Source organism: Aptenodytes forsteri, unplaced genomic scaffold (genome assembly GCF_000699145.1).
Source record: "Aptenodytes forsteri isolate BGI_AS27 unplaced genomic scaffold, ASM69914v1 Scaffold483, whole genome shotgun sequence".
NCBI lineage: Eukaryota > Metazoa > Chordata > Aves > Sphenisciformes > Spheniscidae > Aptenodytes > Aptenodytes forsteri.
Genome location: NW_008795316.1, coordinates 132785 through 142591, shown reverse-complemented (window position 1 = coordinate 142591; position 9807 = coordinate 132785). Strand labels below are relative to the sequence as shown.

The 9807-nt window shown below is 46.6% G+C and overlaps 2 protein-coding genes across 2 annotated transcripts in view; one reads left to right on the top strand and one right to left on the bottom strand.

Moving 5' to 3' along the window:
- The window catches only part of SNRPB (small nuclear ribonucleoprotein polypeptides B and B1), a 5236-nt gene extending 2913 nt beyond the window's left edge, over positions 1 to 2323 (top strand). The window contains exons 3-7 of the mRNA XM_019472137.1: positions 521 to 632; positions 912 to 1064; positions 1466 to 1604; positions 1784 to 1909; positions 2142 to 2323. Of these exons, the coding sequence (XP_019327682.1) occupies positions 521 to 632; positions 912 to 1064; positions 1466 to 1604; positions 1784 to 1909; positions 2142 to 2179 (568 nt within the window). The 3' untranslated portion in view covers positions 2180 to 2323. The remainder of the gene's footprint in view (positions 1 to 520; positions 633 to 911; positions 1065 to 1465; positions 1605 to 1783; positions 1910 to 2141) is intronic.
- An 886-nt stretch (positions 2324 to 3209) lies between these two features.
- On the bottom strand, positions 3210 to 9801 carry DDX27 (DEAD-box helicase 27; the record flags this gene model as incomplete). The annotated part of the gene is made up of 21 exons (XM_009279511.2): positions 3210 to 3447; positions 3735 to 3809; positions 4020 to 4104; positions 4346 to 4472; positions 4574 to 4668; positions 4772 to 4877; positions 5049 to 5155; positions 5296 to 5473; positions 5549 to 5630; positions 5745 to 5898; positions 5973 to 6114; positions 6225 to 6324; positions 6480 to 6630; positions 6946 to 7119; positions 7210 to 7315; positions 8105 to 8191; positions 8356 to 8402; positions 8779 to 8929; positions 9242 to 9301; positions 9405 to 9539; positions 9739 to 9801. Coding segments are annotated over 21 exons (2241 nt in total), but the record flags the coding sequence as incomplete, so codon positions are not given.
- Between the last annotated feature and the right edge of the window lie 6 nt (positions 9802 to 9807).

Genomic DNA, 9807 nt, shown 5'->3' with positions numbered 1-9807 from the left:
GGGGGAGGGCGGGGGGGAGCCCCGGGGGGGAGCCCCTCCAGCCCCGCGCCCTCTCTGCCGGCGCTGCTCCCCGCGGCGCTGCCGGGCCCCGCCGCTCTGCTGCGGCGGCAGGCCCCCCGGCTGCCCGCCCTTTTTTTCCTGCCCGCTCGGAGTGGAGAGCCGGTGCAGGAGCTGGGCAACGCCTGCTGCCAGCTTCTGCAGAAACAGCCATGGTTTTAGTCTCATTTGTCAAATCCCCAAACGACCGAGGCACTGTACTTCAGTTCTTCCCTAATAACCAACATAAACCTTTTTGTGATGCCAGCACGGTCACTGTAACGGTTAAGCATCATGGGGAAAAAAATCATGGAGACAATATGCATCTTGTGTTTAGACTTCCCTATGTGCTTAGTTTGAGGCATATAAAAATGTGGCTTTTAGGGTAGGTTCTCCTCTCTGGAGTAGCCTGTCGTATATTCTGTTGCAAACTCATTGGCTTTTTTCTCTCTGTCTTGCAATGTTTTCTTTCTCTTCTCACTAGACCTAAAAATTCAAAACAGCCAGAGCGGGAAGAGAAACGAGTCCTCGGTCTTGTGTTGCTGCGAGGAGAAAACCTGGTGTCCATGACAGTTGAAGGACCACCTCCAAAAGACGTAAGGAGAATGAGCGCAGAACTAAGGGGAAAGGGAAGGGGCATCCGATAAATTTGTTTCCTTGCAGGAGAATGCTACTGCAGTATTGTCCTAGACTTCCAGGAGCTGTTCTGACTAGGTCCAATAAATTTCACTGCAGGAAGTTCGACTCTCTTTGTGGGCTTGGACATTAATTGGACAGAGGAGGGCTGTGGGCATCCCTAGGATCTGAGGACTTTTGTTTTGATAAATCTTCCTTTGTGGGGGGTGGGGTGGGGTGGGGTGTGTGTCTATTTTCAGACTGGAATTGCCCGCGTACCTCTTGCTGGAGCAGCTGGAGGACCTGGAGTTGGGAGAGCAGCAGGGAGGGGAGTACCAGCTGGTGCACCCATGCCACAGGCTCCAGCAGGATTAGCTGGCCCCGTCAGAGGAGTGGGAGGACCATCCCAGCAGGTGAGACGCTGTGACCCATTAAAAAAGAGTTGGCTGGTATATTCTGGGGTGGCTTTTAATTCTTGGTACCAATGCGATGCAAGAAATTGGTGAAGAACTGTAATCTTAAGTTTCTGTTACCAGGGAGTTTGAGCCTAGCGAGGCTTTTTTGGTACTAGATCCCCCTTGGAACTCTCTCTTATATGATGGAAGAAGAGGCTTGAAAAGTGCAGCTTCTTGCACGGAATTCAAGTGGTATCCATTGAATTGTATTACAGATTTGTAGCGTTATTTAATATGTTAAGAGGAGACTGGCATAATTTTCTGAAGAGATAATAACTTAAATCTTGCTTATTTTTTAGTTATTAATGTAAAGCAGATGTTGTGCTGTTTCTCTGTGAACCTGTTTATTTTGTTTACAGGTGATGACACCTCAGGGTCGTGGAACAGTTGCAGCTGCTGCTGCAGCAGCCACTGCTAGCATAGCAGGAGCCCCAACTCAATACACGCCAGGGCGGGGGGGTCCTCCCCCACCCATGAGCAGAGGAGCACCTCCTCCAGGTAGGAATTACTCTATGGAGCGGGGCAGCAAGGAGCTCATGTTATGTGGCAAAATTGGTGATAAAGAGGTATTTATCCAAGTCTGATGAAGACCTAGTATTATGGAGGATTATTCTGATATTCAGCTGGTGCCTTGAATATTCAGCTGGATTTACATGCTTGTTCTTCTCTGGCTTAAGGAATGATGGGACCTCCTCCAGGCATGAGACCACCTATGGGCCCACCAATGGGAATGCCACCTGGCCGAGGTGCTCCTATGGGAATGCCCCCACCAGGCATGAGACCACCACCCCCAGGAATGAGAGGTGAGCAGAAGTGATCTTAAATGCCTAGAAGCTGCATGAAGCTGTAACATGAATAAAATGTTTGAAGGGTGGTACGTTTCAATGCCTCCCTAGCTATGCTAGTTGTCAGTAAATGCCTCAGTGCCAAAAAAGAGGTCCCAAGGCCACTTTGAGCATGGTGAAAACGTCTTTCTGGTTTAGCCTTGCTTCTTCTTTCCTCTTCAATATTCAACTCTTTTTCCTTTATTCCCAGGACCCCCTCCACCTGGCATGCGTCCACCAAGGCCATAAGATATTCTATAATGTACCTTTGAACTGTGAGAAGACTGATTAAAGGAATATACCGAGCAGTACCCCCGCCAAAACTTTGCTATGTATATTTTATATTACTGCTTGTAAAGTTTGCCCTTTTTAATAAAGTTGGAAAACCCAGTACTCTGAGTCACTGTTGTACTGGCCTATTTCAGGAGTGCAGCTGTTGCCTTTCACTACTGCACTTTGGTCACCCCAGAAGAAGAGCAGCTTTGAAGCAAAAAGCTCAGTTTGTATTGACAGCTTAGAAGTTAACAGTTGGTCTGTTAACCAGTTGGTCTGGGCCACTTAAGTCTATATTGGCCTCTCTTCCTTATAGGAATTTAAGCATATTGATGAAATTTAGCAAGGCTGATGAAAAAGAATTTGTTGATATGGTGGAGATGGTAAAATTCGAAGAGTTTAACATTTTGGTGAAATTAAGTATGGGTTACTGATCAGAATTCTCCCTGCTTTATTCACAGTGGAACAAGTACAATGGTGCCTGTATTGGGAATAGTGATCTCTGATGCTCTGCATTAAGCTGCTGCTTATGAGCCTGTAAAAAAAAAAAAGCCAGGATGAGCAAACCTATCGTTAATTGCATACAATAATGTCAAACAGCCTGCGTTCTGGTTGTAGTCCTCCCTTCCTGCCTCAGCTTACAGCTGCTTGCTTTTCAGTTAGGAGGAAGCCATCTGCCTCCCTGCCTTTGGAGATAATCCTTTCTTCAGAGTGGCCTCTTGGAGACTTGTTTTAATTCCTGTGACTGTTATCTCTGAAGCCATCCTTGTGGCAGGTAGCCTGAAAACTTTTTTATCCCTTCTATCTCAACCACAGAAATCCTTTTCAGCCATATTAATTAATCGAGATCACAGAAGTATATGAACAAAGCAATAAGCGTTCTCCAGTTTTTGCCCTGAAGACAACTTGGCTTACATGAACTAAAAGTCTGATAGAAAGATGTAACATATCCCAGCTCTCAGTTGCTCTAGCTATCCTATAAAACAGAGCAAACTTTTCAGAAAAAAAAAAAATCAATCCTTTATTGCATGGGCTGCTGAAGATGTTTTCACACAGGGTCTTCAACCAGGTATTAACAAACATCACAAAGCTATTCCAGAACTTGAAGAAAAACTATTCAATTTTACTGAAGTTGTCTCCTCACGGTACAAAGAAATCCAGGCCCTGGAGAGCGTGTCTGAAATGTCTGCATTGTCCAAATTACCCATTTGGTAATTACCAACAGTTCTTACTTTCTCTTGTACCTGAAAGAGAAGATATTTGAAATGACATTCCACCAGCCCAACTCCCAATGATAGATAAGGAATAGCACTGAGCATTTTCTAGGCAATGCTCTCCGAAGTAGAAGCCTAGAAATGTGCTATTAAAGGCAGCATCCTTGATTGCCCCCAGCATCAGACCCACAGTAGGAGGGTAAGCTACTGCAGAACCAACACACCTTTTAGCAAGGGCCTTTAAACAATCACAAAACAAGAAAAGATAAAGCAGGAAAAAAAAAAAAGCTTGAATAAGAAAGTAAAGGGAGCTATACCTGGACTTGGATTTGAAGTTTCCTCCTTTCCTATGCTGGGCCATACCCAAGCGTTTTCGATCTTCAAATGATGGGCTTTTTAAGAGAGGGGAGGGGGGGAAGTAAGACAAAAACCACTGAAGCACGTCAACAGCACAGGTACTTCTTGCAAGAATCCCTTCTCTGCTCTGCCCACCTTTTCTCCCAATATCGGTCAAAGTATCCCTGAGAAAGTCCAGAGATGCAAAAAAAAAAAAAATCCCACCTACTAAAGTCTGGACTAAGGTACTACTGCTAAGACATTACCCGGCACGGTACTGCTTCAGAGCCTTCCTGCTTGTGTTGGTAAGCTCTTCGTCAAACACAGACAGTTTTTTCTTCCACTTGGGGCCTAACACAGAGACAATAGTCAGAATATTGGCTGTAAAGAGAAGGCCACAGCATCATCTTGTTTACTACAGCCCAGCAGCCTTGACCACGATTAGCCTAACCATCAGGAAAAGCAATGACTCCTCTCTGCAAACACGCACCCTGGCCAGCACCAGTGGCCATTCCTTCGAAGATCAGTGCCTCCCTCCATACAAATTAGTTTAGTTTACCTATTTGTAACAAAGTAAAACAAGAGTCTCCACCTGCTGGTACTGCTGCTGGTTCCTCTTCTGGCAAGACTCTGGCTCGCTTTGCACGGCGATTCCTTTTTGCCAGCCGCTCGGCATACATTTGAGATTTCAAGATTTCAAACTGTGACCTCTCCTCTGGCTGAAAGGTGTTAAAATGCAAGTTTACAGTGATGTGAGGTTTTGCTAAGGGAAAACTAGGATAGTCCACCCAGGGTCCCACTTGTCCATAAATGTACTCACTGTCATTTGGGCTTTTTTCTGTCTGTCCTGCATAAATTTCTTCCTCTTCTTTTTGCCTCGTAATGCTAAGTCAAACTCCTGCAGGGCTTTAGCCACTGGAGAGACAAAGAAAAGCACAGAATAAAGAACCTCTTAAAGTACAGAGCAGAATCCAGTTGCCGCTATGGAATTTAACATGGCAGCAGTGTCATGACTCACATTTCTCTTTCTTCCTCTCCTCACGGGTCTGGAACCAGCTCCGCTCCAAACCCTCACCCACAGTCTCTTGTTTTCCTGTCTCCAGCTGCTTCTTTGCCCTATTGATCTGAGATAATTCAGGCAAGAAGTGAGCTCATGGTGGCTAAAAAATCTCTCTCTCTTCCCTTTCTAAAGTAGGCAGGTTAAGTACATTAGGGTAACCTTATGCACTACATCTACTCCAGATCCTAAAAAAAACTAAGGTAAAATAAAAAAAATTGCTAAAAAAACCCCTTACTTGGGCCTCTGACTGCTGCATCTCGCGTTCCTCACGCTCCAAGCACAGAACTGCATACACATCTTTCTCTAGATTCTCAATCTTCTCTCGAAATTTTAGTATGACATCTGAAAACGATACAGTGTGAACATCAGAAGCAGCTCATGTAAAGTCCATCTTGTTTTTCAGTACCTCTTTTAGTGTCCCTCTGTACCTTGACATTCCCTGCCTACTGCTCTCCTGCTTTTTACCTCAGTGAAGTGCGTACCTTGGGGGAGAATTCTGGCTTTCACTGGTGTTTTGGCAGTCTTCACAATATCCTTCAGCATCTTGCGTTCTTCCTCACCCACAAGTGAAACTGAACGACCAGCCCTGCCTGCTCTTGCTGTCCGACCCACTCGATGAACATAGTGTTTGGTGGTGTTGGGCATGGTAAAATTGATTACCTATAACAGAAAAGCTGTTAGTAGAGAAACAATATTAAAGGACTCATTAAAAAGCTCAGCACTGCAAATACTCACTGTTTTAACACCTTCAATATCAAGTCCACGTGCAGCCACATCTGTAGCTACCAGAATATCAATCTGCTCATCCTTAAAGCGCCTGAGCAGAGATAGCAAATACATTAGCAATGAATACAGTAATCCACTTCTGCCCTAAAACTTCCAGCTTCTAACTTCTTTTTTGCCTACGACTGCCAACTAAGCCTGCTAATACCTGAGTGCTTCCAGCCGCTGTGCCTGAGAAAGGTTCCCATGAAGTTCCCCAACCCGTAGACCCATCAGCCCAAGTAGGATGTGCATACGGTGAGCTTGCTTCTTAGTCTGGGTGAAAAGCATCACATGATCTGGGAAGGTTCGTGTCAGTAGAGCTGAAAGAAAGTCCTCTCAGTAGCCTGCTTCATAGCCATCTACCAACTCCAGCTTTTCTTTGCTCATTGCTAACCTGATACAATGGCCTCACGGTCCCCCTCTCGATTGGGTCTGATCCGGATAAATTCCTGCCGCAGGAAAGGGGCAACATCTGTGTTGCTGTTCACAAAAATTCGGACGGGATTTTTCAGGGAAACAGAAGCCAAATCTTTCACCTACCAAAACAGGTTAAGGAAAAAAAAAGTCCACATAATCTCTGGTAAAAGACTAGACAAACTTCTATTCAACTTTCTGCTTCAATATGCTTCTCAGCAGCCTGTCCTACCTCCTCTGTCATTGTGGCAGAGAAAAGCATTGTCTGACGGTGGTTGGAGCACAACCTGATTATTTCCTTCATCTGTTCCTCAAAGTATTCATCCAGCATCCTACACAGGAGAAAAACAGCAAGGTAAGGCAGCTTCATCTGGTTCTAGCTAAGAAACATTACTTAAGGCAGGGCAACGAAGCCTGCCCTATAGACTGGGAAAAGGAAAGCAGAAAACTACCATCTCATTTTTCACTGCTGTCCTGCTTAGCCTACCTGTCCGCTTCATCCAAAACCAGCACCTCAACACTGCTCAGGTGGAAAGAAGGGCAATTGTGGAGATGATCAATCAGTCGCCCAGGAGTGGCGATAAGAATGTCTGGCCCAGAGCGCAGAGCTGCTTCCTGAGTCTTCACATCTAGGCCACCTGAAAGAGAGCAAACGTGGACTGCTGACACCCTGAGCAGGTTGCAGCAGAGTACCAAATTGCCTGAGGAATGGGAAACAACTCAGATTAACACCACATTCACAATTAGAAGTGACCCCATCTTTTTCTTTCTCAGAGACCAACAAACAATAAGTATGGCACAGTATTGTAAAGTGAGATTTTAAACCATAGCACACCTACTAGAAGCATGCCTGCAATAACCGTACAGCCTCCAGTTTTATAACGCAGAATTCCCAGTTCTGTATAGCGGTTTACAGCGAGCTATACAGTTCACATAAGTAACTTCATACTCACCTACAGCAAGGCAAGTTGTGACACTGCTGAACTGTGCCAGCTGTTTTGTGACAGAGTGCACCTGAATACCCAGTTCTCGTGTTGGCACTAGAACCAATACCCGTGTTATTGGAGCCTGACGAGGTTTGTAAATCAGGCGCTCAAGGACAGGCAAGATGAAGGCAGCTGTTTTACCTAAAGAAGAAAATTAAGAAGAATTACCAAGAATTACCAATTATTGTGAATAGCTAATTCTCCATTCGCTGTGCCTGCTCAACCCCCTACCTGTCCCAGTGGCAGCACAGGCACAAATATCCTTCCCCAGAAGACCCACCGGGATACAAGCCTTCTGAATTGGGGTTGGTTGCTTGAAGCCAAGAGCTGTGATTGCCTACAAAGGAGACAGAACAATTAAACTCCATCTCTGGTATGGGCCACACCTGGAGTGCTAGGTCCAGTTCTGGGCTCATCAGTACAAGAGACACATGGACATACTGGAGAGAGTCCAGCAAAGGGCCACAAAGATTTTGAAGACCGGAGCACACCTCACATATGAGGAAAGGCTGAGAGAGCTGGGACTGCTCAGCCTGGAGAAGAGAAGGCTCGGGGCGGGGGGGGGGAACCTATCAATGTATATAAATATCTGAAGGGAGGGTGAAAAGAGGACGAAGCCAGGCTCTTTTCAGTGGTGCCCAGTGACGGGACCAGAGGCAATGGGAACAACCTGAAACACGGGAGGTTCCCTCTGAACACCAGGAAAAACTTTTTCACTGTGAGGGTGACTGAGCGCTGGCACAGGTTGCCCAGAGAGGTTGCGGAGTCTCCATCCTTGGAGATACTCAAAAGCTGTCTGGACATGCTCCTGGGCAAGCAGCTCCAGGTGGCCCTACTTGAGCAGTGGGTTGGACAAGATGACCTCCAGAGGTCCCTTCCAACCTCAGCCATTCTGCGATTCAGTGACAAGTCTCACTCAAGATAGCGTTGACATATTGCAAATCAAAGAATGGTTTCCATTATTTGGGAATAACAGCTCCTAAAGGACTATCACACTATCTCCCACATAATTTCCTTTTCAGAAAGGCTGCAAAGAGAAGAGGAATTTGACAGTTCTGATTGGTGGAGAGGAGGCTGTACAACATTCTTCAGGGTAACATATGTAATAACTAAACTAGGTAAATACCTTTAGCAAAGGTCGAGAAAGATTCATGTCCTGGAATAACAAGTTATCATCATATTGAGAGGCATCTTCAAAAAAGCTCTCTGCTTCCTAGAAACAGGAACAACAACAAAACTGGAACAACACAGGCAGCAACACAACATGTTATCAAAGGGCTCGGGGCTGTTTTTTGAGCTACAGTTTGTTAGCCAAAGTCAAATTCCTCCAGAAGAAATGCTGGAGAACTACCTAGTGCCATTCTGTCCAACACTTACCACTTCTCCCTTTTTCAGTCTCCTCTGTTCCTTCACTTTGACCGTATCTGCAGAGAAAGAGAAATATGACAGGAATTAACAAGTACAGCTAAACACATAACAAGATATGGTGACTACCTTCATCTCATACTTTTTGCTCTGAATGAGTTATTGAGGCAGAAGCCTCAGAAACAAGTACAGGCATGCAATGGAGTAAAATACCAAGCAAATACCTTTCCTCAGGGACGAGTTCAGTTAAAGTACTATGGCTACCATTCAAAATAAGCTTGACCAAAATCAGAAGGAATGTCGCAGAAGGACGACAACAAAAAAGACGACATTCTTGCCCGCTCCCAGCAAGGCTTCGCTACAGACTTTTCTCCAGTGAGCCAACAGTCTGTCAAGATTCTTGCTCCTGACCATTGCTCTATGTACTGCTACTACCTGCTTTTGTGAAGATAATTTCATCGTCCAATGAATACTGAGACTCCACATCTTCTTCTTCGTCCCTACTGAAATCCTCACACTCCCTCTTTTTGGTTTGATTATCCTCAGTCTCTTTATCTCTTGCTTTTGCTTGTTTAGCTTCTCTTTCCTAGAAAAAGATTTAAAAAAAAGTTTTTAAAAGAAAGGACAAAAAAGGAACTTCAACGCTTTGTGAGCTTTTGCTTGTTGTTATTATGAGCCCATTCACAGATATGTGGTTTGCATAACCTTAAGCATTAACAATTCTGCATTCTCATCAGTTCAGCAACGCATCAGGTGTGGCTGCAAACCCAGTCAAGGTGATGAGCTGCAGCTTGAGCACTGCAGCTCAGGATGCTTTCAGTCTGTGCCTCTGGAGGGAACGCAGTTGAAGGCCAAACCCATACCAGTCTTTTCAGTAATGAGAGAGAAAGGCCCTGACCTGGAACTTCCTTTTCTGTCTCACTTTCTCAATCTTCTCATCCAGCGTCGTAGCTGCTCTCTAGGCAGAAAATCACAAAAGAGGAGTTGTAAGAGGAGCCCGGGAGAGGGTGGGACGCCGTGGCCTCAGGCACTGCAGCCCCAGTCCCGACCCCAGGCCTCACCTTGCCGCGGAGCTGGCGCAGTGCCGCCGCCCAGGCGCCTTCCCCGCCGGCCTCCGCCTCGCCGAAGACGAAGGCGGCACTGAAGTCCCCGCCTGTGGGGCCCCGCCGTCCGGGGCCCGGCGCCCGGCGCAGCTCCTGTAGTAACACCAATAAGCAACGACCACGGGACGGTCGAACCGGACCGCACCGACCTCGGCCCCAGCCCAGCGCAATCCAACCCGGCCCAACGCAACCCGGGCCGGCCCCGGCCCGATCCAACTCGCTCGGCCCCCGCACCAGTCCAGCCCGGTCCAGCCCACCCACGGCCCATGCAACAGATCTCGCCCAGCCCCACCTCCTCATCCTCGGAGCTCCCAGACTCAGGGTCCACGGGCCCCACGTCCCCCTCTGCGCTAGTGCCCAC